Here is a 27,016-nt window from a genome sequence, read left to right as displayed (position 1 = left end):
GACCGCCACTCCCTCCCCCTCCCGGCTGCTGTTCTTGATGTACAATGACCCCTTCCCTGCCAAGGACCTTCTGCCTCCACCACCACCTCCAGCTACTGGGGCAGGTGCATGGGTCAGGGCTGCAGCAGCCCCGGCCAGCCTCGGCCCCCACCTTGCCCCAGATGCTCATCTGCGGTGTCCTGGGCCTGTTCCCGGGCACTGGCCCTCCCACCACTTCTCCCCAGTGCTTACCGGGCCAAGGAAGAACCCAGCGGCCAGACATGAAGGCCTTGAGCCTCCCACCAGCCCTCCTCCAGCGCAGCTGCCCGAGGCCCCAGCCAGACCCCCAGATGGCAGGTGAGGGAGGGGGCACATGACCGAGCTCCTGGCTAGCCCCGGGCTGAGGGCTGGACAACACAGCAATGTGCCTTCTGAGCCGCGGGGTGCAGGTGGGCGGGCATCTTGGGGACAGCCAGCCTCCCAGCCCGCATGTGAAAAACAAGACACTCGGGCGGCCTGCACAGACCGCGGCTGTGCGGAACGGGGGCGACGCGTCGGGCTCAGGCCCTGAGAGTGCTAAAAGCCCCCAGTGACACAACTTTGTACGCAAGAGCTCGCGGATGGGCATCTGATCTACCAGCTTACCTGTTCCTGTGGATTCTGACCCTCTGCCACCCGGCCCTGCAGGGGGTGCCCTGGGAGCACGTGGGAGGCAGCAGGAACAGGCGCCCCCAGAGCCGGCACGCCCATCCCAGGAAGGGCTGCTGACCTCCAGGCTCCCAGCACCGGAGGCTTCGTGACTCCTAGACTCTTGCCAAGCTGTCCGCTGGTGGCTTCCTGTCCTGCCCAGCCCGAACCTGCCGCCCCTCCCTGGACCACTAGAGACCAGGACCCGGCCAGGGAGCCAGGCTCGACGGGACCCAGCATCAGCACAAGCTCGTCCGGGAGAGGGTTGCCAGCTGGGCCCACACTCACTTCCCGACAGCCTCTGGCAGCCCACACAGGGTCCCTCTGCTCGCAGGGAAGGTCTAGGGGCCCCACCCGGCCTCTCTGTCCAGGGGCCACGGCGGCAAACTTGGACCCATGGGCCTGGAGGTCTCTGGGTCCGGGAAGGTAGCGGGCGGTGCTAAGAGAGAAGAGCCAGGCAGCCGCAGCAGAGGGTCGGGTTTAATGGTCACTCTAAGGGGTATCGTACATCCTTCAGAGCCCAGCACATGCCCCTGCTCCTCCCATAGCTGAGGGCACAGCCTGGTGTCCTCACACCCAGGCTCTGCGGAGGGGGGCCTGCCCCCGAGCCCCAGCAACATACAAGAGCCGGCCCTGCTGGGCCCCAGCTAGGCCGCATGCCCCAAATCCGCCGTGGCTCAGCGCTGCCGCGGGGTCCCCACCCACCGGGGCCCAGCCCCGGCCCGCCCCTGCGGAACCTTTGCACTGAGAGAGGGCTACGACCCAGGCTGGCAAAAGCTGAGCCGCACCACGGCATCAGGGGGCCCGGCGGGTGCAGGAGGACGGGGAGCCGGGGGGGCCCAGCTCAACCCAGAGCCTCCTCAGGGACAAGGGAAGGCGCGCCCCTCCCCTGCTGCCCAGGCACCCCTGCTGGGCCGGCGCGGCTGAGGTCAGAGGAAGCAGGGGCGGCGAGAAGGTACAAGCGCACACCATCAGGGACTCGGCCACGGCCGGGGCCAGGCCGGGCAGCCGGGCAACACTGCTCTCCCGACGGGCCGCCCTGGTGCTGGTGATCAAATAGGGCAGGGCAGAGGAGCGGGGAGCAGACGAGGTCCTGGACACACACGGGGCTGGGTTGTCTACACCGTAACTGGTACCACAGCACTCAGCTACTCGACTAGTCACGCTGCTTCCCTCCGGACTGTTCCGGGGCTGTGAAAATTGCACTTATGTCTACGGACCCGAGGAGAGGAGGTGCCTCGGGGCAGGGCCGAGGCCCCATCGGTGCCCGGCCGCCAAGCAAGCCCTGGCCACGGGGGCGAGGCTGGTCCCGGGCCACAGGGGCTCTGACCTCAGTGGGCTGTGGTGCAGGGAGGGCCAGACCCCCAGGAGGGAACCTGAGCGACATCTGGGGGTGCCCTGAAGTGGGGACCCACGCGGTCCTGGGGCGCATACAAGTGGCTCAGCCCCAGCCACTGGTCCGTGGAAGCAGCCGGGTGGGGGTCCCGGCCCTCAGAGAACATCCTCAAAGTCCAGCAGCTTCGAGTGCTGACGGCTTTTCCACAGTCGGTACAGCCGGAAGTCAAAGTAGGTCTCGATCATCTGCTTCCCTGGGGTACGAGAAGAAAGACCAGGGCTCAGGCCTTACCCCCGGGCCCCAGCGCTCAGGCGGAGAACCAGCCTGGCCCTGGCAAGCTCACCTTGGGCCGACAGCTCCAGCGGGGACTCGAAGGTGACCTTGTAAGGGGTCATGAGGGTCCTGAGGTTCTGGAACAGCTGAAAGGGCAGGGCGGGGCCATGACTTCAGGGCAGGGGAGGTATGGGGGAATGGTGTTCAGGGAGCAGGAACCCCCCACCACTGACTGGGCTCAAGCACAAGGGGCTTCTAGGGGCTGAAGGAAGAGAGGAGAACGGAAGGAGAAATGAAAGGCTGTCAACTCTCGTAGTGGGTCCGGGGTCTCCAGAGGCCTGGGGCAGGGCTTGGGGGTCCCTGTACCTTCTCCCCGTTGGGGTTCCCCAGAATGTAGCAACCCATGATGTGGATGACGTTTGGCTCCGGGTTCACTTTGCTCATCAGGCGGCTCAGGCGCTTCCAGAAGCTGGTGCGGGAGGGGCTGGGTCACCAGCAGCCTCCAGCCCAGGCCCCCGCGCGTGAGGAGGGCAGGCCAGGGCCCAGGACCCGGCTCTGGAGACAGGAGCACCGAGGGGAGGGACCGCGGGGCCGGCGTGTGCACGCGGAGGCCGCCTCCACGGACGGCCCACTCACTGGATCATGTCCTCCTCTTTCTCCACTTTGGCGAAAGTAGCCACCTTGTTCTTGAGCAGGTACAGGTGTCCTGGGCCGCCCTGTCAGAGACGGGGCTGGCCACGTGGGGTGCACACAGAGCGCGTCCACTCGCGGCCCCCATCACACAGACACGTGCTCGTTCACCGGTGTGCGAAGGCTGCACGTTCTGTCGAGAAACTCGTCCCCCTAGCAGGAAGGGGCTGAGCCCTACCTGGCAGAAAATCAGCATCTTCCAGATCTTGGCCCCTTTGTGGTAGATGTTCAGCTTCTTCTCTATTTCCTCTAGGGAGGGAGGAGTGTGAGCTGTCCCCCAGTGTCCCCTCGCCCCCCACGGCCTGTAGGTGAAGCCCCACATGGGATCAGAGGACAGTGGGGCCACGGGGCACATACCCAGAATGTCCTCAAACGTTGCGTGCTCGTGGTCCTGCGAGAGACATGGGCCACACTCTGGTCAGGGCCCCTCTCAGGCCGCGGCCCCCCACCCCCAGCCCCGGGGCTGGCGCAGAGGGACTCACGTAGAGGATGGGGATGATGGACGGGTCGTCCCTGCGGATGATAGTCGGGATGAACTCGGCTTTGGGGACCTTGGAGGAGATGAGCTGGAGACAGCACAGGGGGCGGCTCAGGGCCCAGCTGCCTCAGACCCAGTGGGCGGTGGGAGGTCCCAGGAGGTCACCCCCCACTGCTGGGCAGCCTGTGATGGCTGCATCATTTCCAGGCAGAGCCTGTTGGGCTCCTGGACGAAAGAGAAACCCCCCACCAGCCCACGACTGGCTGGAACAGGAAGATCATAAAGACACCCGACCTCACCATGACCTTGGGGGGCACAAAGCCCGCGGTGTCACAGGCCACTGCCTCCAGGCCCTTCTCCGTCTCCCAGTCCAGATCCTCGAAGCCCTCACCCAGGGTGCAGTGCGAGCTCTGCAGGTCACTACCTGAGGGGCAGGATGGGTCACCAGGGCTGTGGACCCCTCATAGCACCTCCAGTCCCAGCTGGAACCCGCAGACATGAGCAGTAGACGGAACCCAAAATAAAGGCTCCCGGAGGGTCCTCCAGGTCAGCAAGTAATCCAGGGTGGGTGACAGAGACTAACAAAGGCCACCACCAGCGACACTGGCCGCTGCCACCATATGCGGCTACCCTGTGGACCCCCACACAATGCCAGCGGGGCAGGCCCCCCGGGGCCCTGGAACCAGGAGCCGGGCAGGGCAGCCCTTGGCCCCCCAGGTCTCCCAACACAGCACACAGCACCCTGCCCACGAAATAAAAGGGGCCAGGCACCCCCACCTCACAGATGGGTAAGCTGAGGCTCAGAGAGCAGAAGCGCAGAAGCCTAGCTGCCCAGGCAGGAGGTCTGCCTGGCGGAGCACAGGAGCTGGGGCCTGGGGGGGCGCTTCTGGGGGCAGGTGGGCCGGCCTGGCCGGGCACCTACTGTCTCGGGAGTCGTGGGAAGTGTCGGCTTTCATGGGGGTGGGGTCGCTCCAGGACCGGCTGAAGCTCCGCTCGCGCCGCTCCGCGAACGCTGCAGTGAGAGCAAAGCAGGTCAGCGGCGGGACTGGGGCGGGAGGGGCAGAGCCTGAGCTGACCCTGGGCCTCAGCAACCCAGAACAGGGCTGGCTCCTGGCTCTGGGGCACCACTTGGGAAAGCGGGAGGAAGGGTCTGTGGCTAGGACATCGGAGGGCGTCAGTCTGGGGCGCCTGTGGGCCGAGTCTGGCGTGCTGGGGCAGGGGCTGGTGCCCCAAGACTCCAGTGGGTGTTGGCGAGGGAAGAGTGGGGTCTGGGGCCTAAGACCAGTAGAGGCCGGATCTGTGCAGACGGTTGGGGGCAGGGCCTGTGCAATGATCTGTGTGGGACAGAGTCTGGGGTGGGGCTGTGCTGCAAGCTTGGGGGTGGGGCCTGGAGCCTAAGCTGAGCCTGAGGCAGGGGTTCTGTCGCAAGGCTAGGGGCGGGGCCAGAGTCCAGGGTTCCCTGGTGGGGCTGCGGTGGGGACCCCCGTTTCTCTGGTGCAGCGAGCAGCCCGCAAAGCCCCAGCCGGCCAAGAGCAGTGCCACGTGCCTGCCCACCCTCCTGCCCTGGGCCTTACTCTGGGCCTTCACCCTCCGGCTGCCGACCATGCGTAGGTGTTTGCGGAAGTTCCTGGGGAAGAAACATGGGGGGCTGGTGAGGATCGCCAGAGTGGGTGGGCGGTGGACCAGTCCCCCATGCTCCCTGCTTGGCACTACTGCCCGCAGCTGGCGGGTCTGCCGTCACCTCTTCAGGAAAGAGATGCCTCGTGCCCCTGCGCTCCCCTACTAGCCTACCGCCCACCGCCCACTCCGAAGCAAATCCCACTCCGTCCCTCAGGCTGACACCTTTGCAGGGCTCCCCTTTGCTGCCAGGACAAAGGCACAATGATCAAACCTTCTCTTGCTCTTGGCCCCATGACAGGACCCTGCCCCTTGGTGACCCTCCTACCTTCAGGAACCCACCCCCACTGCCCACCCTTCCAGTTCCTCTCTGAACCCCACCAGCCTCCCTCGCCAAATGGTCAAGGGCTCCTGCTTCCTGTGCTCAGCACCACTGTCTGCACCAACCCCAGGTAGGACTGGGGCCTACAGACACTCCCTCCCTGCTCTTACGGCCCTGGATCACCTCAGAGACAGGTTGTCTTTACCCCCAAATGTGTGCCCTACCAAGGTCCAGGGTCCAAGATGGACACGGTTTCTGGCCACATCTCTGAGGTGGGCTCAGGGAGGACAAGCCTTGTTGCTGACCTCACAGCTCTGGGGTTCAAGGGTCAGAGAGAGACAGGGGTGGGCTAACTGCCTGTAGTTCCACTGTCGATGTACCCCCAAAACACAGGTCTGGGGGCCCAGGTTCCATGACCTCTCCTGCCTGCTGCGTCCCCAGAGCAGGGCCAGGCCAGTGGTCGCCACCGCCCTTCCCCCATCAGGTCTGCCAGGGCCCAGTGGGCCCAGACCAGACCAGCACAGACAAGAGACGGACCCTGGTGGCGAGTGGCTGGCAGGCCCTACCTCTGGATTACAGACGCAGAATCATTCTCCCGTTTCCGGCGCTTCCTCTCCGCGCAGCCCCTGAACACCCTGAGAAACCACCACGAGTCAGCACTGCCCTTGGCCGCAGGTAGGGGGGACTGAGACGTGGGGACAGAGGCGTGAGCACAGGGCCTGGAGGGGCATCCAGGGTGCCGGGCCAGGCAGAAGGACCCTGGCCTGTCTCACCCTGTCCTCCGCCCGGCTCCTGGCAGGCCCTGCTGTGGCCGTGGTGCCTGCTGGGACGTGGCACTCCCTCACAGTCAAGGCCCAGGTCCCTGGCCTGCCCAAACCTATTTGGGGGTGGGAGGGTCTCCCAGGGACAACCCCAGTGCTCTTAGGCTCAAGGTCCCACAGAGTACTTACGAGATGCTGGAGGAGCGGCGGGAAGGGGCAGCGTGAGAAAGAAGACATAGTGAGCCACGACCCCACAGCCCCCTAGGTTCCCTGTTATTGCCCTTGTCATGGACTCCGGGGGTCCTTCACTCATACTCCAGGCTCGAGCAGGGCACCAGCTGTGCTGTGGGAAGCCCGTGCAAGGGTGGTGGATGAGGAGGTCACGGGCCCATGCTACCAGGTGCCAGGACACGGTCAGGTGGGCACAGAGGCCTGTTTCTGCTGGCTCTGGGCCTGGCAGCCAAGGTGACCACTCCCAGCCAGCCTGAGGGCGGTGATGGGCTCCCTGGAGTAGCATAAGGGGGACACTGCAGCCAACAGTGCCTCTCCAAAAGGAACTCCGCGTCCGAAAACCCAGGTACGTGTCATAGAGAAGAGCAGGCCCCCACAGGGACGCCTGGAGAGTGACCCCCCGAGAGGCACAAAATACAAGGAGGCCGCTGTCTCGGCAGCTGAGATGAGGCGGTGCCCAGGAGAACCACCCCAACCGGAGACGGCAGCAGCTGCAGCCCGGGGCCAGGTCCCCAGAGGACCAAGAAGGACAGGGGAGGGCCAGGAGAGCAGAGGGCAGGGCCGTGGGGAAGGCAGGGGTGATGACGGATGGGGCGAGCAAGAGGCAGGGGGAGGCTGGGGGAGGACAGCAGCCGGCCCCGCCTTCCCTGAGACTGTGTCCCATCTGGCAGATGTGGTAGGACAGGGGCACGTGGGGCTGCTCGGAAACAGCCACCCAGGTGGGCCTCGCGGGCGGGAGAGGGTCTGGCAGTAGTTCCTGAGCACCAAGAAGAGGCCCCAGGCCCGGGCCCCGCGCCGTGGACACCCAGCAGGTGTACGACTCACGCTTGCATAGTTGTGGTTGCGGTCTGGAAGCTGAAGAGGTTTTCCTTGGGGAACCACGTACGGATGGGGGTGTCATCTGCAAGACAGAAGGAGGGACGAGGGTGGCTTGGGGGTTTCCTGACGCTGCCAGGGAAGGGGCTGCTTCTGCCCAAGCCAGTGGGGGAAAAGCACCAGGGTCCCCTAGCCCTCTCCCAGGTGGGCGGACGCTGGCGTGAGGCTGTAAGGTAACATGTGCCGGCTCACGCCGAGACAGCTCAGCAGCTTCGTGACGGTCGGTCTCTGCCCAGCTCCCCCTGGGGCTGCTGACGGCGGAAGCGCGCGCCTCTGTGAGCACAGCCTGTGTCCAGGGGCCCAGAGAAAGGGTTCACTTCGCTGCCCTTTGGAGAGGAGGCACAGGCCGGGGACAAGGGCTGCAGCCTCTCTTGGGGGCTCCGGGGCCTTCTCTGCAGGCCACCCACTCTACTCCCTTGGACCATTCCAGGAGGGGGAGGTGGAGGCCCTCACCCGGTGTGGAGACAGTCCCGCTGAGGGCTGCCCCTTCTCAGGACCCCTACAGCTCCTACCCGGGGCAGATAAAAATTTGCTCTACTTTCTCACCCTGACCCCAGCCCCAACCCTTGCGCTCTGTCCATCAGAGGAGCATGAGGTCATGGAGGTGAACTGCCCACACCCCTGGCTTGTGCCCTGATGCCCAGGCAGGCTGCGGACTGGGAAGACCAGGAGGTAGCCTGAGATGATGTGAGGGCGCAGCTAGTCGGCACGCTGCTTTCCAGGAGGTGACCCCAGAGCCGGGAGGCGTGGGGCTGCTCAAGTGTCCCTGAGAGGCCGCTTCTCCATGTAGGAAGCCTTTAGGGCTCACCGACCACCCGCACAGCACCACAGTACCTGGCCAGGCCCCAGACACTATGTGCTTCCCAAGGTTATTGTGAACGTCGTTGGCTGGGGCCCAGGGCAGAGACTGGTCCCCAGGACTCCCCAGAGGCAGCCTGATATTCTAATTGAGCCATGTTTTCTGTGTGCTCCACCCTCGAGAATCTCTTAATCGCCCTCCTCCAGGAAGCACTCCTTGACTGACTTGGTGCCGCTGGGCCCCTGCACACCCTCCACCTGTCCAAGCCTCACAGTGCTTGTGGCCAGCATACCCCAGCATTGGCACCCTGCCCCCGAGCCTGCCCTCACCAGACACACGATCGACACTGTACATCCTCTCCAGCTTCTTGCGGCGGCTGGTGGCCTCAGGCAGGGGTGGCTGGTCCAGCCCAAAGGCCCGAGGGGAGGGGCTGGGACCAGGGGCCAGCTGGGCGCATCCGGGACATTCCTTGGAGCCCTGGCGGCTGCCTGCCCAGCTCTGGCAGGGCCTGTTGACGTCCTCGCGGCTGCCCCCAGGGCTGGCACGCAGGGGCTGGCTGTGGTGGTGGGGGTGCCGTTCCCGCTGCCGCCGCCCCTTTACCACGGCCAGCTCGATGGCCTCGGCCTCCGGGCTGGGCAGCAGGGCCGGCTCCCCGGAGATGGTATACACGCGGGGCTGGGGGCCCTCACCGGCCGGCTTCCCACGGACAGCCTCCTCTGAGAGGCTGTCCTCGTAGCGGCCATTGGAGACGAGGGAGAGGCGACGCTTGTTCTGGGGGGCTGGCTGCATCTCGGGGGAACCGTCGTGGCCAGAGTAGGCGTCAGCCAGCAGGTGGTCTGGGGAAGAGGTGCCAGGTGAACGGCAGCCCTCTGGCCCTGCCCTCCCCGTCTCCTGGTGTGGTGAGGGCAGGGAACTCCCAGTGAGTGCCTGGCCCAGGTGGTGGGGGGGCGGCTGGGCTGCCCTGCAGCCCCAGTGACCAAGTTCTAAGCCCCTGACATCTTCAGAAAAGGTGCTTGTGACCTGCGTATCCTCTCGGAGGCTCCCACCCTCCTCCTACCTGGGCCCCCAGCCCTGGGTGTGTGCGCGCGGCGCGTGGGGGGACAGGCTATGCTACCTGTGGTTGACGCGGGGGGAGGGGGGAGACAGGAATGAACATGCCACCTCCCAGCCTGCCACTGCACCCATGCGCCCAGTGCCAACTTCTCCCCTCCCCCCCACCAGCTGGCCCCCAGAGACAGCGGTGCCAACCCTGGGGGTGCCAGGAGGCCTGTTGCCATGCCAACGGCCCAGGCTGGGTGGGTGCCATGGTGATGAGTGACTCTGAGCTCCTCCTGGGGCTCTGGGCCAGGGAGGGCAGGGGGCGTGAGGAAGCCAGCCCAGCAGGGCAGCTCCTGCTGCCTGCTCCCGGCCCTGGAGCTGGGCCAGGCCTGGGGCAGGGGACAGCATCCCTAGGCTGTGGGGGTGGCGGGGGAGGGGGGTGCGCTGCGGACCAACCCCGTCCGGGCACCTCTTCCAATGCCCCTACCTGCACCGTTCCGATTCTCAGGGTGACTCTGGGACAGGTACTCGCCAAATGCTCGGGCTGCTCTGGAGGGTGGACAGCGGGGTGCGCTCTCAGTGCACCCGGGTCACTCTGGACGCTCCTCAGAAGGGAGCTGGGGTCCCCACCCCCCACCCAGCCCTTGGGCACCAGCCGGGGAAGGGTCGGGGTCACTCACGGCCGTCGGTGCCGTCCCGCCCCCAGAAAACCCAGCGCGGGCAGGGCACAGATCCGGGAACCCCCGCCCCCTGCCCCGGGTCCCGGGTCCCGGGGCACAGCGGCCGGCGCCGGGGCGAGCGCTCCGTCCGGCCGCCGTCACTCCGTGAGCGCGGTCCGCGCGCGGGGGTCGTGAGGTCGGGCGCGTCGCCCACAGCGGTCTGGGGAGCGCGGCCGCGCCGAGCTGGGGGCGGCGGTGGGGGAGGGAGACGCGGCGCCGAGCCCCGCCGCGGGGCACGGGGCGGGCGCGGGGCGGACGCCGCGGGGGAGGGGGCGGGCGCGGGGCCCCGGCGGCCGGGCCGCCGCACTCACCGCACTTTGGCCGCCACCGAGGACATGGCCTCGCTCCTCAGCGCCCTCCTCCGGGAGGCGGCGGCGCCCATGGTCGCGGCGGCGGCGGCGCATCCCCCGGCCTCAGAGCGCGCCCCGCGCCCGCCGCCGCCGCCGGGGTAGCCGCGCCGCGCCGGGGCCGGAGCTGGGGCTGGGGCTGGGGCTCGGGCCCGGGCCCCGCATGGCCGCGCCGGGCCGTCCGCGAGTCCCGCCGCACCCGGAGAGCGCGGCCGGGGCCGGGGGCGGCGGCTCCGCCCACCGCGACGTCACGGACGGGGCGGGCCCGGGGCTCCGCCCACCGCGACGTCACGCCTGGGGGTGGCCGCCCGTGACGTCGGTGCCCGGCGGGGTCGTCCGGAGGGGACCGGGGAGGTGGCTCCGCCCACCGTGCCGGCTTCGGGGCGGGGGGGGGGGGGAGGCTTGGGGGGGGCGCGGAGACACTGAGGCCGGCGGTCCCCTGACTGCAAGGGCCTAGGCCCTCGGGTTGGGGGGCTTCGTGCCCCTGGAGACCTGCAGGGCCTGCGGGCCCCAAAGACGCGGGGCCGGAGTTGTCCCTCCTTCTCTACAGAAGGGCTCCCCGGTCTCGGTGTGGGCGGCATAGTTCTGCGGGGCAGGATGCCCGACAGGTCAGGAGGGGGCTCCTCGGTTGAGGGGGCTCCCCAGTCCCGCGCGGACCTTGGGCGTCCTGCTTGCCTGGTCACGGGGGTGCCTGGGGTCCCCCCTCCCCTGGTGGCTTCGGAGGACAGCAGGCGATGCTCCCTGCCCCCTCCCCCAGGGTGCACCAGTGACAGGGCGGGCTGCTCTCCGCCACAGGGACTCGGCAAGGCACACGTCCACACACAGTCGGATCCATCTTTATTGATACATTAAGCAGGTGCACAGGGGACTCCAATACCTGTCCGAGGCACCGGGCCCCACAGTGGCGGGCACAGCCCAGGGACTGCTGTCCGAACCCAGTGCCCCAGTCCCAGGTCCGCCACACAGCTGGACCTCCAGCCCAGGGGAGGCTGACTAAGGGGGCTCCCCGCCCGGTCTCGCTGGCAGGCTGGGGGAGAGGCCCTCCACGGGAGCTGCTCTAGGGCGCACGGGAGGCGAGACCTCTGTCCATCGCGGTCTGAGTGCCGTGGGTAGCAGCAGCCCCGGGGCAGTTCTGGGAAGCCAGATGGGGGTTTCAATGCTGGAGGGAGGACTCGTCGTCCTGGAAGCAAACAGCACGACGTCAGGGTGGGGGTGAGCCTGGACGGCTGACCCTGGGCCAGGTTTCTCTGGCTCTGCACTGCAGGGCAGCAGGGAGCGAGCAGCTGGCCCGCCCAGAGCCCTCAGAGCTGACTCAGCCCAGGCGTGCAGGCAGGTCCGGACAGCTCACCGAGTCCGAGCCTGCACGGGCCGGGGCGCTCTGGAAGTCCGCATACGCATCCTTGGGGCCGTCCGGCAGCTCCTCCTCATACTCCGTTTGGTAGTCAGACTCGTCTGGGCACAGGGGAGGGCTGTGTTGGTCCCCACAAGGGCAGGGGCTGTGCCACAGCGGTCATCACGCCGCGGGGCTGCTGGGAGGGCCTAGTGGCCAGGACAGCTTGTGGGGCGTGCCAAAGGTTAGAAGGGGACACTGCCAAAGTCACCCTCAGCTATGCAGGTGTGTATCCTGAGCCCCGACTCACCATCCACTGTGGCTGCCTTGGCCGGCTCAATGCGAGATACAATCTCGGCGAGGTCAGTGAAGGAGGCGTTGGGGCAGGTGAGGACCTGGAGGGCCGAGGTGGAAGAGACATGTGGCCAAGGCCACAGCTCCCCTGGTCCCCACACCACAGCCCTTGGCTGCCTGGCCAGTCCGCAGCCCCTCTGCGCAACCCTCTGTGGTCTCAGCCTGCTGAGGTGCTCAGCCCCCTGGAGTTGGGGCAGGGCAGGGCCTAGAAGAAGCGCAGAGGCCAGAGCAGATCCCCACCCTGTCCCACCATGAGCAGCAGAGCCACAGTGAAAAACAATGGATGTCAGGGCAGAGGCCAAGAGATGGCTCCCACAGGGCCGTGCCCCTGCCCCCATCCTCTGGCCCTGGTGGGGGTGTGTGCCGAGGTCCCGCAGGCTGCAGGGAGCCCTGCACCTCTCAGGCCTGCTGAGACAGCCAGAGGGCCGGTCCCAGGAGGGAGGGAGGGGCGCTAGGTCAGGCACTCACGTCACAGGCCTTCATCTTTCTCGGCCCCTGTCGGTCCTGCAGCATCTTCTCCAGCACGCCACTCCGACCCCAGATGTCAAAGACTGTCCGGCCATGCTGGTACCCCACTTCCTGCACACACACCAGGGACCCGGGGAGCAGGAGTCAGGAGGCCCCACTTCTGGGCTTGGACCCGAGGGCAGGTGGGCACTGCGCCCCAGCGGCACTCACACAGATCTCGTCGAACTTGCCGAAGTCCAGAGTGCCGTAGCCGTCGATGGGGGGGCGCAGGTACTCACAGTACTCGCTGTTCTTCACCATCTCCAGCTGCCGGACGCAGCACACGTAGGCCAGGCGCGTCTGGATCTCCGCCATGTTCAACACCTGCCGCCCTCACAGCATCTGAGCCAGGCTCTTTGGGCCCCCCTGGCCCCACGGCCCCCAGGCGGGTGCAGCCACCTGTGTCTCACACCCCAACCCGTGCCCTCCCTCTCCCAAGGGGAGACATGTCTCTGCTAGGCCTGGGAGGAGGGCGGTGCCCAGCCAGGGTTCCTGGGAAGGGGATCCTGGCGGGGAATGGGCCTGCTCCCCCACCCCAGCGCTGGTCCAGCCAGGCTTCCCGACACGGACAGGGAGCACGTGAGCGCACCCCTGCTGGCTTGGAGCCTGGAGACCACTGCAGCCCTCCTCCGCCCGCAGCGCCATGCTGGGCATCTCAGGGACAGAGGCACAGAGGAGCCACAAGGAGCCCCTGGCCGCCCGGGCCCCGGGCAGAGCTCTGCCTCCACCTTGACTTTCGTGGCCAAGGGGTTCCAGCGTTTCCACAGCAGCCACCACCCAGACAGTGCGTCGCCGTAGTTGGTGAGGTCCGTCTCGTCCTGGCTGCCCACGTCGATGGCAATCACCACCTTCGCCCCCATAGACCTGGCCACATCCGCTGGGGAGGAGACAGCCGTGCTTACCGCCTGGGACAGGCCTGCAGAGCCCCAGAGGGGAGGAGGGCTGGGGGCGGGGCAGAGCCTGCAAGAGCCAGAAGGGCTTGGGTCCAGTGTCACGCCTGGACTGATGCACAGAGCTATCCAACAGGTGGCAGGTGTGCCCAAGGAGGGGGCACCCACAGCAACCCTGGCCCTTCCTGGCTGTTAGTTCCGACCGCAGGTGCAGACGGGCCATGACTGTTCTCAGCAACTCTGCTTGGCCCTTGTTCCAGGCGCGGCTGAGCTGCCAAACGGCCACATGCTGGGGGCGCACGATGGCCCAGTGTGCACACAAGGGCTGCCGTCTGCACGCATCTGTGCACTTTCTCGGGGCTCCACGAGCACACACGGAGGAAACCGTGTGCCTCCGGCTCCCCGGCAGTGGAGGTGGCCCCGGTACCTGGGAGGTTGTTGATGTAGCCCCCGTCCATCAGCAGGTGTCCGTCTCTGGGGTCACAGAGGGGAGGCATGTAGCCTGACAGAGACATGCTGGCGCGCACGTACCTCCACAGGGAGCCTGGGGGAGGGGCAGGGCGGAGGGCTTGGCACTGGGGCCGGCCAAGGGGACGGGAGGGGAGCTTTTCGCTGCCCACACCGGGTTCCTGCCCGAGACCCTGGGCCTAGAGCGCTGACAGTGCGGGGCTCTGAAGTCTACATGTCTGACGTCCGGTGGATGACAACAGGCCTGGACAGACAGACACACCTCCTGTTCTTCCTCCTCCCCCAGAGAGGCTCTCTCCACAGAGGGAGAATGTGGAGGGCCAGAGGCCCAGGGGAGGCCCTGCCGGCTCTACAGGCTCCCCACTTTGTGCTGTGTGTGCCGCAGCCTCCTGTGAGCCCCACGGTCCCACTCACCTCCAAGGAGACACACGCGCTCAGCTTACAAACCACTCTGCCCTAGAAAAGGGCCCTCGGCTGCCACCCACCTACTGGCTGCCTCACGGTCCCCAGCTCAGCAGTCTCCCCCCAGCTGCTGACTGGAGCCCACAAAACACACGCCCTCCATGTGCCCCTCGCCACCCCCCACCCCCGGCCTGAGTGTGCCCTTCTCCACCCCCACCCTGGGAACAAGTGTGCCCTCTGCCCTGTCCGTCTCTGCTCTCGGTTCACACTGCTATCTCGCGACCCACACGCTCACGGCAGGAACCTCTCTGGGTCCAGACCTCCCTGAGCTGCCTTCCTCGGGTCATCTTGGTGTTTCCCCTGGCTCAGACAGCTTCTAGGTTCTTTGCCTGCCCCCCTCCCCGGCCCCAACCCCCTGAGCAGGTCCTCAGTACCGCTCCCCTAACCCACGCTTCGGGGGTGGAGGGGTGGGGGGGGAGGGGGCCTGGGCCACCGTGCATGTCTGAGCCCCTATCGGGACCCAAGGAGGAGGTGCTCACCGTCCGTGTGGACCCTCATGGCAGAGGCCGTGATGTCCGTGGTGATGGTGAAGTAGGGGATCCACAGGTCCTGCACGGGGACGGCACAACTCAGAAGGGCCATCCGCCCCCACTGTCAACCCTTGCCCTGCAGCCCTGGAGGCTCAAAGAGATGAGGGAGGCCCCTGCTTGCGGGGGGCACCTCGATCTGCCGGTCCTTGAAGACGCTACAGATGCTGCTGTTAAAGCCGGCGCCCGAGAACATAGACGTGATCGGGTAGGTCAGGTCCAACACAGTCTTCACCACCGACGTCATGTCCTGAGTAGGCAAGGCATACGTGACGGCCCTGCAGAGGGTGAGGGCCTCACCCCCGCTTCTGGCACAGGCAGTGGATGATCCCAGGGGACCCCAGGGGAAGGGAGCGGGGCCAGAGCTCCAGGGCCTGGGGGTCCTACAAGGGCGCCCGCGGACGCCTGGCTCTCACTGCCTGCTCGGGGAGTTCTGGAGGAAGCCCCGTCCAGGACCAACGCCAGCAGGTGACTGGGTGAGAGAGCTCCCTGCTGGGGTCCCCAAGAGTGGCAAGTACAAGCCATCAAGGCTTCCCCGGGAGGACATGCCCTGCCCCAGCAGGCTTGGGGCTGACCCTGACACTCCAGCACCACTGACACGCTACCATGGCACACACTCCATCGGGCTCTGGGAAAGGGTGGCCCTGTTGAGGGCCCTTTCTGCCAAAACTCCCTAACCCTGTCTCTCTGGTGGGACTGAGGCCCACCCTTCCTCAGTGAAGACGGGGGCCACTTCGACCTGCAGGGAGCGGGACACGTGACTGGGCAGGGAGCGCCGGCCTTGCCCCAGAATGCCTGGGTTCAAGGCTGCCTCACTTCTTAAGGGTTGGGGATGGAGAGGAAAGATGTGCCCTGCCGCTGAGTGGCCAGAGTCAAGGTGGAAGTGCCCAGAGCACAGGCCATGTGTGATGTGGGGCCCCAGCTGAGGGTGAGGTGCCCCCCAGTGTGCTCCCACGGAGATGAACAGAACACAGACCCTGCCTTGGGACAAGCAGAGGGAACAAGTGTGCTGCTGCAGGGCAGGGACTCTGGACAGCGCAGCACTTCCAGGGTCGTCCATGGTTAGCAAGGCCCTCACTCCTGAAGAAACCCCCATCTGGCACCAGAGAGCCTGCAGAGCCAAGCCTGGAGGTCCCCGCCCCCTACCGCCCTCGACGTGGCAGGCGGCCAAAGGCCCCCCAGAAAGGCAGGGACAGAGGACAGCCTGGTTGGGATCCAGCCCACCCGGCCTTGCAGAGCGGCCTCCCAGGGGGCCCCACGACCCAACACACACTGAGGACAAGGAGGGCAGCAGGCCAAAGGTCCCTTCCCACCACTGAAGCAGAGCAGCAGGCGCAGGGATGGGCTGCGCCCACCTGGCCTGGCCAGACCCTCAGCTGAACGACAGGGAACATGAAACGCTCCGTTCAATGGTGCTGACCTCTCCGTGTGGACCTCAGTCACCTTGATAAATGGAGAACCAAGTCCCCAACACTGATGTCCTTTCCTGCTCTGTGCTCCCCATTCCCCCACCACCCCACAAACCCCGCTCTGAGGCCAGAGCCCGCAGAGCCGCGAGCAGGGGCCCAAGTTCCCGATGTCCTCCCGCCCCCGCGGCACTATGGGGACCTGGGGCTGAGCTCCAGGGCGGGCCGAGGCCCCTCACCTCAGCCCACTGCTTGGCCCGGATCCGTATCTGGCTGTAGTTCCGCTCCTCAGCGTACAGGGCGCCCATGAAGGCCCCGATGGACGTCCCTCCAACCATGTCCACGGGGATGCCGCACTCCGTCAGGGCCCGGATGATGCCGACCTGGGCACAGCCTCTACACTCACCAGGAGCACAGAGCATGGAGGGCACCGTCACCGGGCACGGCACCGTCCCGCGCACCAGCAAAGGCGGCCGAGATGGTCTTCCCGGGCCAGCCCCTCCTCCTCGGTACTCGCCCCTTGCCTAAGTCACAGAAAATGGGCCGAGACACGGCCCCGTGGACACTGCTGGGATGAGAAGCTCAACAGGCTCCGCACAGACTTGGGAGGCAGGAGACCCCCGGAGGCCCCTGCAGGGGCTCCTGATGGGGGTGGGGGTGGACGCGGACGAGCCCGCGCAGGAACAGGAAAGCTAGTGTGGGACCGAAGCCACCGCCCCGAGCCTCCAGCCACTGCTCCTCCCTCCTCGGTGATGCCCACCTCAAGTCGCCAGTCACAGAGGAGACCAGGCCACGGGACCACAGCTAGGAGGGGACAAGCAAGATGGGTGGGCCGTGAGGGAGCCAAGGAGACGCGGCACAGGCTCCAGAGAGCTGTGCCCAGCAAGCCCTGGCGTCCAAAGGGGTCTGTGTGCCTGACAGGTGAACGAGTGAGCAGAGCACGGCCTGTGCGTTCGAGGGACGTGGCCTGGCTTGGAAAGGTGCACGTGGACGAACGCCTCCCGCTGGTGAGAGAAGCCAGACACGGAAGGACGAGGGTCCCCTCACTTGAGGGACCTGGAGGGGTCAGGGCCACACACACAGATGCTGGAGAACAGGGGTTCAGTGCGGGATGAACAGTTATGCTTGCACGACCCTCCGGATGCCGTTCATGCCACCAGATTTTACAGTCAAAAATATTTAAAATGGTAAATTTTACGGCATGCATAGTTTAACACTATTAAAAATAATATTTAAGGGGCGCCTGGGTGGCTCAGTGGTTAAGCGTCTGCCTTTGATTTGGGTCAGGATCCCAGGGTTCCCCTGCCCAGCGGGGAGTCTGCCTCTCCCACTGCTCCTGCTTGTGTTCCTGCTCTTGCTGTCTCTCTCTCTCATAAATAAAAATAAGATCTTAAAAAAACGAAGTGGAGATCCAGTGTGTGACGTGAAGACCGCGACCGGTGGGTCGGGCAGCGGGCCAGGCACACTGCCGAGAGCCCCCCACAAATGTGGCAGAAGAAGACGCTCACTGAGTCACAGGACACCCCAGGATGGCGGCCGTGGAGACCGCTCCCCAGAGCTGACGTGCAAGTGCCTAGAGTTTGCATGGGATCTGGATCGGGCAGAGGAGCCCAGAAGAAGAGAAAGGGGTAGGGCAGAAGCAGTATTTGGAGGGACAGACGGTGGTCTGGACAGAACTGACCATCAACTTCCAGCCTCCGGTTAAAGGAGCACCATGAACTCCAAGCATCAATCAAAAAAAAAAGCCGTTGCCACGTTGCTGGAAACCCGAGACAGAAACTCCAAGCAGCCCGGGAACAGAAGGCTGTCCCCACAGGTGCGGTGCAGGAGGGCTGGGCTCTCTGTCCTCTGAGGTCACAACACAACATCCACACGCCACCACTTGGCACGAGAACAACGATTTAAACCAAGTCAAATTACGGAAATAATACAGAGAAGAGCAGAAATTAAGGAACCAGGAAACAAACACACGGTGGAAGGGACCCGCCTGGGGGGGAGGCTCGGGAGTGAGAAAGCGCACATCCGCGCGGACGCCCCAGTCAGCGCACGAGAAGCAGGTGTGAGTCTCACGAGGTGAGAAGAGATGGAAAGGACACGTCCGTACAACAGCGTCGCGCGCCAGATCTGACACGAGAAGATCTGAATCGTACTATGACCGTCAACATAACTGAGCCTTTGATTCTCTAAATGTTCACCAAGAAAATCGTATGTCCAGATGGTTTTACTAGTGAACGCTACTGAACATGTACGGAAGAGTAGCACAGATCTCACATAAAAATTTCAGAAAATAGGAAAAGCAGCAGCACTTCCCAACTCAATTCTGAAGCCAGCAAACAAACCCACACACGCCTCAAGAAAGGACAAGCGCACCCAGACTCACAGGGAGGCCAGCAGGGTTTAAAGAGGACGGCGCATCCTGGGCAAGTGAGTCTCTCCCCAGAGTAAAGTGTTAGTTTCTGTTGAAACATCAGTGTAGTTCAGCACTTTAACAGACACCAAAGCACCCCTTCACGCCGCACCCTCCGCAAGAGGCTAAGGATGGGCACTTCTTCCGTCCGACTCCCAGCCTGCGGCAAGACCACACTCGAGACAGGAGCTAGTGCTCTCCCTCCATGGCAACAAGGCAGGAAGAAGAAGAAACAAAAGACATAAACATAATCCAGAAAGAAAGAGAAAAACTGCCTTGATTCTCAAAAGATATAACGTATACAGGAAATGTAAAAAAAAAAAAAAAAAAGCCTATACCAAAGTCACTAGAACTCATGAATTTAGCAAGGCTGTAAGACGCAGCAGCGAGGTACACATATCTGCTGTGTGTTTCTGCGCCCTGACGACGACACTGCGAACCTGAAATTCAAAGTATGACATTCACCCCAGGAGGAAGGAGCCCTTAAGACACTTTCCTGTGTGTGCCAGCACCTGAGCAGCCAAAGACAATTTTGAAAAAAAAAAAAAAAAACAAAAAACAAAACAGAAGGATGTGCAGGGCCTGAAGTCAAGGTTTACCAAAAGGCTGTCGAGACCGTATGTCCTAAAACACACACACACAACAGAGCCATGCGGGTGACACAGTGACCTCAGGGGCCGGGAGGCCTTTACCGGCTACAAAACAGCTTCGGCTGCCACGAGGCAACAGCAGTTGGGCCACAGACCCGTACAAGCCGGACACACAGAGCTCCCGGAGGAGGACAGCATGCCTCTGTGACCTTGGGGCAGGCAAGGGCGCTCAGAACACCAGAAACAATCACCGTCAAAATGGAAAACCACACCTCAGCAAAACTAAAAACTGGGCTCACTCCGGCAGCTCATACACATCGACATTAAAACCTGTTCATCAAAGAAACACCACTGGGAAAACGAGAAGTCAAAGGCTGACAACGTTAACAACAAACATACCCGGCAGAACACTTGAGTTCCGACTCCATGAACGAGTCCCCTGAATCAGTAACAAAGACAGGCCACCAGGGAGACGCACAAGAGGGAGGCAAATGCTATGAAACAAACCAAGGGACAGGAGTGGCCGCGGCAGGCACGGGAGCTCACTCGTCCCCAGGAAGAGCCCCGCCAGCGCGTGTGACAGTTCGAAGTCCGGATGACACTGAGGGCTGGCAAAGTGTGGGAGCGTGGACGCCGGACGTCGCTGGAGGGGGCGCGGAGCGTACGCAGAGCCCGGAACCCCGCAAGCGGGAGAGGAGAGCGCGGAACGTGCGGGAAGATTTCTGCGAGAAGTCACAGCCGTTCCCCCTCAATCCCTCAGGTGACCACGGTGGGGACCGGGGCGAGCAGTGTGGCAGACCGTGCACCGCGCCCCGCAGGACAGGACCGCTGATGTGGCCTTGCGCTCCGAGGGCTGAGCGAGCAAAGCCACCCGTGAGCCTGCCCGGAGCGGGAAGGTGAGGCCAGGGAGACGGCTGCGTGAATATCCTCGGAGCGCGTCAGCACTGCGCTTGGGGGACAGAGAAGACACCACAGAAGAGCACTCAGGCAGGAGAAATGTTTTTTGAAGGTTTTTAAAAAAGATTTTGTTTATTGATTTGACAGAGAAAGTGCACGCACAAGCAGAGGGGAGCGGCAGGCAGAGGCAGAAGCAGACGCTCCGCCGAGCAGCGAGCCCCATGTGGGACTTGATCCTGAGACTCTAGAATCACGACCTGAGCTGAAGGCAGACGCTTAACCAACTGGGCCACCCAGGGGCCCCGGGGATTAGAAATATTTTGGCAGAAGATCTATTTGAGAAAAATCACCTGGAAAGCAGACCAAAAAGACAGATGGACAACAAGGGAGATGAAAGACAGGAGGGTTGGGGGCCCATCTCGGGTGCCTGACCGAGCGCCAGAAGCGCCAGGAGCAGAGGACAGAGCCCGCGTGGGCGAACACACAGAACATTCCTCAGGGCCAAAGGTCATGATTTCCAAATGTGGAAGGGCCCCTGAGCCCACCCAGGGTAGTGGATGGATAGACGGCTCCCAAGGCACATGGCCAAGTCCCCGCAGGGACAGGAACTACGAGACCCCCCACAGCTCTCAGAGAAAACAGGCCTCACGAATGCAGCGGCACTGGGCGTCCCGGCAGCGACACTGGAAGCTCACAGGGCAATGGCAGCGTCCCGGAGAATCACTTCCAGCCTGGATGCCAGACCCAAATCATCCCTGAAGACATTTTCGGCTACGCAGCCTTTTCAAACTTTTCCTCCTTCTCTCGAGGAAAGGCGTAGAGCAGGAATGCGACCCAAACCAGACACATGTCGGTGGGGGGGAGCCGGGAATTGAGAAAAAGAGCCGAACGCGAGCGGGACAAAGGCAGGTCCCAGGACGACAGTGAGCAAGACTCCAAGACCACGTCCCATCGGCCGGACTGGAAAGCAACCCGCAGAGCCCAGAGGTGGCGGGAGGCCTGGGGGGTGTGGCTCCCACACTCGGAGACGCAGAGGCCGTCCGGGAGGGCGGCGAGCGCACTGAAAGGAGGCGGTGCTCCGGGGCAGCCTGGGCAGCCGTCCGGGACACCCAGCCCACAGCAGCTACGAGGAAGGACGTACGGCCACCCCCATGCAAGGACGCATGCCACGTTGTCCCACTAAGAGACACAGGACAGCCAGCGGGACCAGTGTGGGAACCATACTGGAACTGGGAGTGGTGAGCAGGGAGAGGGACTGACAGAAGACAGAGGACGGAGGACAGACGGATGGGCGGACAGATGGACGAGCCGTGATGGGGAGCTGGGCGGCAGGTGACAGGTCGATGAAGGACAGAAGAACGGAACAAAACCCGAACACACAAAATAGGAGCGCCATCTGGAGACGCAGACGAGCGGACAGCCAACACCACGCGGGTCAGTCTCGGGGACCCTCTGGACACGCCGTCAGGGCTAGGCAGGCAGAGGACTGCCTCAGGGAACGGCCACAGGGCTTTTAAACTAAGTATTATTTTGACTAAACTTAATCTCCATTACACATGCGCCCCTCAGCCCAGCGCTCAGGCCGGGGGCCCCTTGCTCTCCCCCCTCCTCCGAGGGGCAGGGGCCCAGCACGGGTGTGGCAGGCGCTGCTCTGCCCTTCCGTGAGCATCTGGTTTGCCAGCAGAAGGCCTGGGCCTCACTGCACCTCTTGATGGCGGCCCCGGGCTCCACGTCTGCTCCAGGAGCAGATCCCGCTTCAAGCTCAGGGGAAAGGCGGCGAGGGCCAGAGTGACAGACAGGGAGCAGCCGTCAGTTCAGAACTCATGAGCCCACAGAACTCGAGGAAGCCGCGCTAGGGTTGCGAGCAGATGAAACCAGCGGTCTAGGAAGTGTGCATTAAAACGGAGAGACACTCACCCGGAGCCAACAGTAAGAACAGAGTTTTCAGAGGAGGCACGGACGGCTAACAGACAAGCAGACATTGCCAGCAAAGACTGTTAGAACAAGATAGGAATCTTCTACTCTACTGGCAACCGTCAACCTGGGAGAGCCTGCGGGAAGCACTGCTTGGCAAGGCGGAGCCAGGTGCGGAGACATGCCTGGTCGTGTGTGGGGCTGACCTGCAGGGCCGAGCTCAGCGCCCTCATCAGCGCGCGCACGCACACACCCTGGCCGCACGTGGGGACTCACCTTGCCCCCCCTCCCCCAAGCACCAAGGCAATGGCGTTGCCGGTCAGCACCCGAGCCAGGCGGGAGAAGTCCGAGTGCCGGTCTGGGGGCCTCTGGAAGACTCGCTGGTACATTTCCACCTGAGAGAGAGGCCAGGGAGAGCTGCGCCAAGTCCCACACACTGTGGCCTGACCAGCGCGGTTTCCTCTACTCCAGACCCAAAGCCATTTCCAGGGCCCAGCAGGAGACCACCGAGCGCCGCGCCCCCCTCCCCGAGTCCCCCAGATGGAGGCTGCGCTGGGCAAGGACTGTGAGGACACTGTCCACTGAGTCGTGGGGCCAGGCAGGTTGTGGCATGTGGGCAGCCTCTGGGGCGCCCAGGCCCCAAGCCCCCAGGGCTGAGAAGGTTCTCCTCCTGCCCCTTGGCGGGCTCTGGTGACCTCCCGCTGCCTTCCTGTGGAGGTACGTGCGTGCCAGCATGCCTCCCCTCTGCGGCCCCAGAGACAGACGCCTGCTGACGGACGGGGGCCACATCCCTCTCCTAGGTACGGCCCCCAGAAGTCAAGCTAAGGAAAACGTGAGCACACAGAGAGGCGAGCCAGCCTCATCAGTGGCCCGGGGAGCTCAGACTACAGGGACCCAAAGAGGGAACCGGAAGGAACGGCACTCCTCCATCACAAAGCAAGTCAGGAAGGCTGCTCTGGGGCCAGGCATTCCCGTGGGGCCGGCCCACCGCCCAGACCTCACCAGCTTGGGCAGGCTTCTCCTGGAGAAGACGCGGCGAGGGCAGCAGAGGTGCAGGTGGCCGGAGCACCAGCTACGCATGTTCAGCCACTCGACGGTGCGCGAGGGTGCCGGCCCGTCCTCCCGGTGCAGCAGGATCAGCTGCTTCTGGGCACGCATGGCCGTGCTCTCCAGCATCCGCTCCAGCTGCAGGACAGCACAGCCTGAGGACGCGGGCAGGACGCAGCTGACCGCCAGAGGTGGGCTGTCACGGAGGCCCCCACTCCAGCCCCTGCCCGATGGACCCGCCCCCACAGGCAGGAGGGTCTCGGGCAGGGCCTTGGCAGGTGGCAGCCCGGTCCTGGGAGCCAGCTCGGCTGTGCTGTGCTCTGCCCTTTGGCGGTCAGAGCTGTGACCCAGGGGTCTGCCTGGCCACGTGACTGCTTCACGCTGGGCTGGGTGAGAGTGGCCAGGAGAGGAGGGCCTCCTCCCCGTCCGTGGCTCTCACAGCACCTCGTGGGCACACACTGTGACCTTCTCAGTGAAGGTCACTTCACTGAGGCACGCTCCCTTGCAGCTCTGCCTGCAGAAGAGGAACCTGCTTCGGAGTCGGGCAATTTTAGCTGCCCCAGGGTCAGAGAGGAAGGAGCCGGGGAGCGCGGTGCGCATGGAAGGAGCCGACACCCCACAGCCTTGAAGCTAGAGACAAAGTGGGCCGGCGATGTCGCCTCACAGCGGAGAACAGACAGATGGCGGGTGCTCACAGAGAGGCGACTCAACAGTCATAAAAATGAGGGAAACAATATGGATAAAGCTTAAACACCTAAGTGTTGAGAAAAAAGGACCCTTCAAAGTGATATAAAATAGGACACGATTTTTATCAAATTTAGACCTGAAAACCAGCGCTGAACACATTCATAGTGGAACAGGAAAGGCGCCACTTCACAAGAGGCCCCCCAGGGCCACTTCAGGGCAGCTGCCCTGCTTTGTGCTAAAACCACCAGAGGTCAATGCAGCAAAATGTTTCCAAAACATGCAGGCCAGAGCTGCGGGTGTCGGCTTTTATCATCTGTCTTTTCCTGAGTTCTCGAAATATTTCATTGGAAGGAAAAGACAGAGAAACAGAGGGGCGTGAAGAGAGCAGCTGACCAGGACCTGCCCAGCCCGCAGCCCTGCCTCGCGGGAGGCACTGCCAGCCGCTCCCCAAGGCCCCGCCCCGCAGGCCCCGCCCCCGCCCGCCAGCTCACCTCGCCCACCGAGGGCTCCTGCTCGCCCAGGCCCACGATGAGGATGCAGTCAGCCTGCCGGATGCAGCGCTGGGTCCACGGTGTGAGCGTGCTGTCCGCCTGGTACAGCACGATCCGGTGGATGTCCTCCTGCTGCCCCAGCCAGCTGGACAGCCGGTACTCATGGATACTGGAAGACAGGCGTGGAGGGACACCGATGCCAGAGCACAGACGGGGTGAGCAGGCACCGGTGCTGCAGACAGGGCAGGAGGGCCCACAGACTCCAGGGGGCTAGGGGAACACAGAAGGTGGGGTGCGCGCGGGCGTGGAAGGTGCAGCTCAAGGCTGTGCTTGGACCCCCAGGGAGCCGGAAGCTGTCCCACACAAGGGCTGGCGCACCTGTCCAGGGCAGCAGAGCCGAGGCGCTGTTTTACGTTGTCACTGGCCAACAGCAGGACGGGGCCTGAAACACAAACCCAAACTACAGAAAACTGCCCTGGCAGCCCACCTCCCAGGACCAGCAGCCCCAGGGCCTCCAGATCGGGCTCTCTGACCCTCAGTCTCCTGGCTGCACAGAAAGCATTCAGATCTTTGCAACACTGAGACTGTGTGTGTGCTGGGGGCCCAGACCCCGGGAGCAGGGCTGGCTGGAGCCAACACGTGTACTGGCGTATTCAGCCATGTGGAGATGCACATCTTTTCACATCCCCTGTGTCTGATGATGCCCACATGGACGCAGGTGCCAGGGCCTGCCCAGCCAGGAGCACCAGCACCATTATCAGTAGATAGGTCCCCAGGGATGCACCCACAACCCTGGGCTGGAGAGGACCCAGAAGTCCTGAGCGCCTCCTTTTTACCCCTACACTTGTACAGAGCTCTCCAAGAGCTTCAGTGAAAAGTGGAGACATGAGAAATCGTTGCCTGTATTTTAACTGGCAGCATCTGCTTTCCTAGAGGCACACAGAATAGGTGTACCTGGTGCAACCAGCGCAAACGCACAGGTGCCTCAGACTTAAGTAGCAGGGAAGCCACTCCTCCCACGGACTGCGGTGAGGGGGCTCGTCCTGCTGGGACCTGCACTCCTGGCTACAAGCTCGGTTGGTCATCTGCAGGGCTCCTACAGAGGGAGGGAAATCTCTTAGGGCTGGGCTGCATCACGGGCCCTGTTGGGCACCACAGTGATGTGTCTTGCCCACCTCTGTGGGACGTCATATGGGATGCGATGGGACTGGCAGGCTGTGTCTGGCTGCAGGAACACCAAGGAGCCCAGCCCTGAGACCCTCCAGGGACCCCAGGCTGGGCTCTCCCTGCCCGCTGGCATGTGTCTCCCATGTAGGTACCCCTGCCTAGACTCAGGGGGGCCCTGAGGGACCCCTTAGGGAAGTGTGGAGCCAGCAAAGGTGGGCTCCAGCTCCTGTGGTGACCAATCCTGTCCCTAGCAGGGCTCTGCTGAAGGCCAGGTGGCAGGCAGGATCAGGGCAGGGAGGAGAAACAGGACGGCTCCCCCACACTTGCGTCTGTGGGTCCGTGGGGCACAGCTGACGTGGGGATCTGGCCAGGCTGCTGCTCCAGCCTGCTCTGGCCTGGCTGCCAGACTGCCTCCTTCCCAAACACTGGAAGCTGAGAAAATGGACCACCACCCCCAAGTGCTGGAAGAGAATGGCTTGATATCAGCCTAGAATCTTCCCCCATGAGGGAAAGCAACCTACATAAGCACGGGGACTGGGCTTCGGCAAATGCGTCAGCACAGCAGTGGGCCAAGTTCAGTCTCCCGAAAGGCGCATCTGAGTCGCTGAACATCCCCGCGGACAAAGTGAATCTTGAGTCCTACCTCCCATCATCCCCAGAAGCCATCCCCATGGACTGTAAACTGAACAGGAACAGCAACACCGCGGAGAGTTTAGAAGAACATCTTCATACTTGGGGCAGTGCGCAGTTCCTTCAGGAAAACGCAAAAGCAGTAATGACGGAAGAAAACAGTTGATAAACTGGCCTGAATTAGAGTTAAGAGCTTCTGTTTTCAAAGGACATCATTAGAATAAAAAATCAAACCACAGAGACAGATATGTGCAGTCTTGGCACGCAAACAAGGGACTATGTCCGGGTCACATAAAGAACCATGCCACCACCAAGGAGAAGATGGCCACCCGACCCATGCTGGGCAACCAACGTCTCGGTCACTGGCAGACAGAAACTGAAGCCGCAGGGAGAGGCCACCACACACGTACCACAACACACAGAGACGAGACTGCCCCCCAGAACAGCGCACCACACACTTCCCCAGCGACTTCATCCAGGGACGCCTGGCTGGCTCTGCCTGGGGAGCGCGCGACACCTTGTGCTGGGGTCGTGAGTCTGAGCCCCACGACGGGCAGGGAACTTCAACAATAACAACATAACCCAAGGCATTCTCTAGGACAGACTGTATGTTGGGCCACAAAGCCAGTCTTAATAAACTTAAAAGTGAAACCATACAAAGTATCATTTTCTGGCCACAATGGTATGAAACCAGAAATCAGTAACAGGAGAACCAGAAGATTCACAAATGTGTGGAAATTAAATGACACCCTCCTGAACTACCCACAGATCAAAGAAGTAGTCTGGACACCAAGGGAAAGAGAAGCACAGCATCCCAAACGCAGGGAGGGAGCCACCGGCTGTGGAGAGGAGTCCAGAGCTACCCATGTGCTTCAAAGAAAGAAGAAAGATCTCAAATCAGGGACCCAGCTTTCTTTCTTTCTTTAAACCATTTATAGACTTTATTTTTTTTAAATGTACTTAGGTCTAGGGACAAACTGAGCAGAAAGTACACAGAGTTCCCGCACGCACCCCTCTTCCCTACCTCCCCATTACTAGCATCCTGCAGGAAGCCGGTCCGTTGTCACAGTCCACGAGCCAGTGCTGACG

The 27,016-nt window shown here is 63.4% G+C and overlaps 2 protein-coding genes across 8 annotated transcripts in view; both read right to left on the bottom strand.

The window, feature by feature from the left end:
• Positions 1-1,126: 1,126 nt before the first annotated feature.
• Positions 1,127-10,358, bottom strand: NSMF (NMDA receptor synaptonuclear signaling and neuronal migration factor). Of its 5 annotated transcripts, XM_059142402.1 has the most exons (15): positions 10,118-10,354; positions 9,575-9,636; positions 8,379-8,885; positions 7,200-7,275; positions 5,949-6,017; positions 5,018-5,070; positions 4,366-4,455; positions 3,743-3,867; positions 3,448-3,531; positions 3,323-3,356; positions 3,144-3,214; positions 2,912-2,991; positions 2,642-2,744; positions 2,346-2,421; positions 1,127-2,255 (listed from the first exon to the last, which is right to left on the bottom strand). In XM_059142402.1, the coding sequence occupies exons 1-15, from the start codon at positions 10,186-10,188 to the stop codon at positions 2,158-2,160; spliced, it is 1,599 nt and encodes a 532-aa protein (XP_058998385.1). In that variant the 5' UTR covers positions 10,189-10,354; the 3' UTR covers positions 1,127-2,157. The 5 variants fall into 5 exon arrangements, with proteins under 5 accessions (XP_058998385.1, XP_058998390.1, XP_058998388.1 ...); XM_059142407.1 differs by lacking the exon at positions 8,379-8,885 and having other exon boundaries at positions 10,118-10,358; XM_059142405.1 differs by lacking the exon at positions 4,366-4,455 and having other exon boundaries at positions 10,118-10,355.
• A 615-nt stretch (positions 10,359-10,973) lies between these two features.
• The window catches only part of PNPLA7 (patatin like phospholipase domain containing 7), a 57,563-nt gene continuing 41,520 nt past the window's right edge, over positions 10,974-27,016 (bottom strand). For 2 of the 3 annotated variants that reach the window (XM_059142396.1, XM_059142397.1), the window contains 14 exons: positions 24,509-24,572; positions 24,131-24,299; positions 22,908-23,090; positions 22,182-22,300; positions 16,337-16,493; positions 14,825-14,941; positions 14,644-14,713; positions 13,662-13,778; positions 13,073-13,221; positions 12,516-12,668; positions 12,306-12,416; positions 11,794-11,878; positions 11,502-11,605; positions 10,974-11,333 (listed from right to left, as the gene is read on the bottom strand). In XM_059142396.1, coding sequence (XP_058998379.1) covers positions 11,307-11,333; positions 11,502-11,605; positions 11,794-11,878; positions 12,306-12,416; positions 12,516-12,668; positions 13,073-13,221; positions 13,662-13,778; positions 14,644-14,713; positions 14,825-14,941; positions 16,337-16,493; positions 22,182-22,300; positions 22,908-23,090; positions 24,131-24,299; positions 24,509-24,572 — 1,625 coding nt within the window. In that variant the 3' untranslated portion in view covers positions 10,974-11,306. Of the gene's footprint in view, positions 11,334-11,501; positions 11,606-11,793; positions 11,879-12,305; positions 12,417-12,515; positions 12,669-13,072; positions 13,222-13,661; positions 13,779-14,643; positions 14,714-14,824; positions 14,942-16,336; positions 16,494-22,181; positions 22,301-22,907; positions 23,091-24,130; positions 24,300-24,508; positions 24,573-25,940; positions 26,049-27,016 lie in introns of all 3 variants that reach the window. The other variant, XM_059142395.1, reaches the window with a different exon arrangement.

Source organism: Mustela lutreola, chromosome 12 (genome assembly GCF_030435805.1).
Source record: "Mustela lutreola isolate mMusLut2 chromosome 12, mMusLut2.pri, whole genome shotgun sequence".
Taxonomy (NCBI): domain Eukaryota; kingdom Metazoa; phylum Chordata; class Mammalia; order Carnivora; family Mustelidae; genus Mustela; species Mustela lutreola.
The sequence above is the reverse complement of the archived record's forward strand: the minus strand, read 5'-3'. Positions and strand labels throughout refer to the sequence as shown.

Excerpts from the sequence above, each read along its gene's own strand:
- NSMF (XM_059142402.1), bottom strand. The coding sequence starts at position 10,188 with ATGGGCGCCGCCGCCTCCCGGAGGAGGGCGCTGAGGAGCGAGGCCATG. Across the intron at positions 6,018-7,199 it reads GCAACCACAACTATGCAAGC|GGTGTTCAGGGGCTGCGCGG; the intron begins GTGAGTCGTACA and ends GTGGTTTCTCAG. Across the intron at positions 2,745-2,911 it reads AAAGAGGAGGACATGATCCA|CTTCTGGAAGCGCCTGAGCC; the intron begins GTGAGTGGGCCG and ends CTCCCGCACCAG.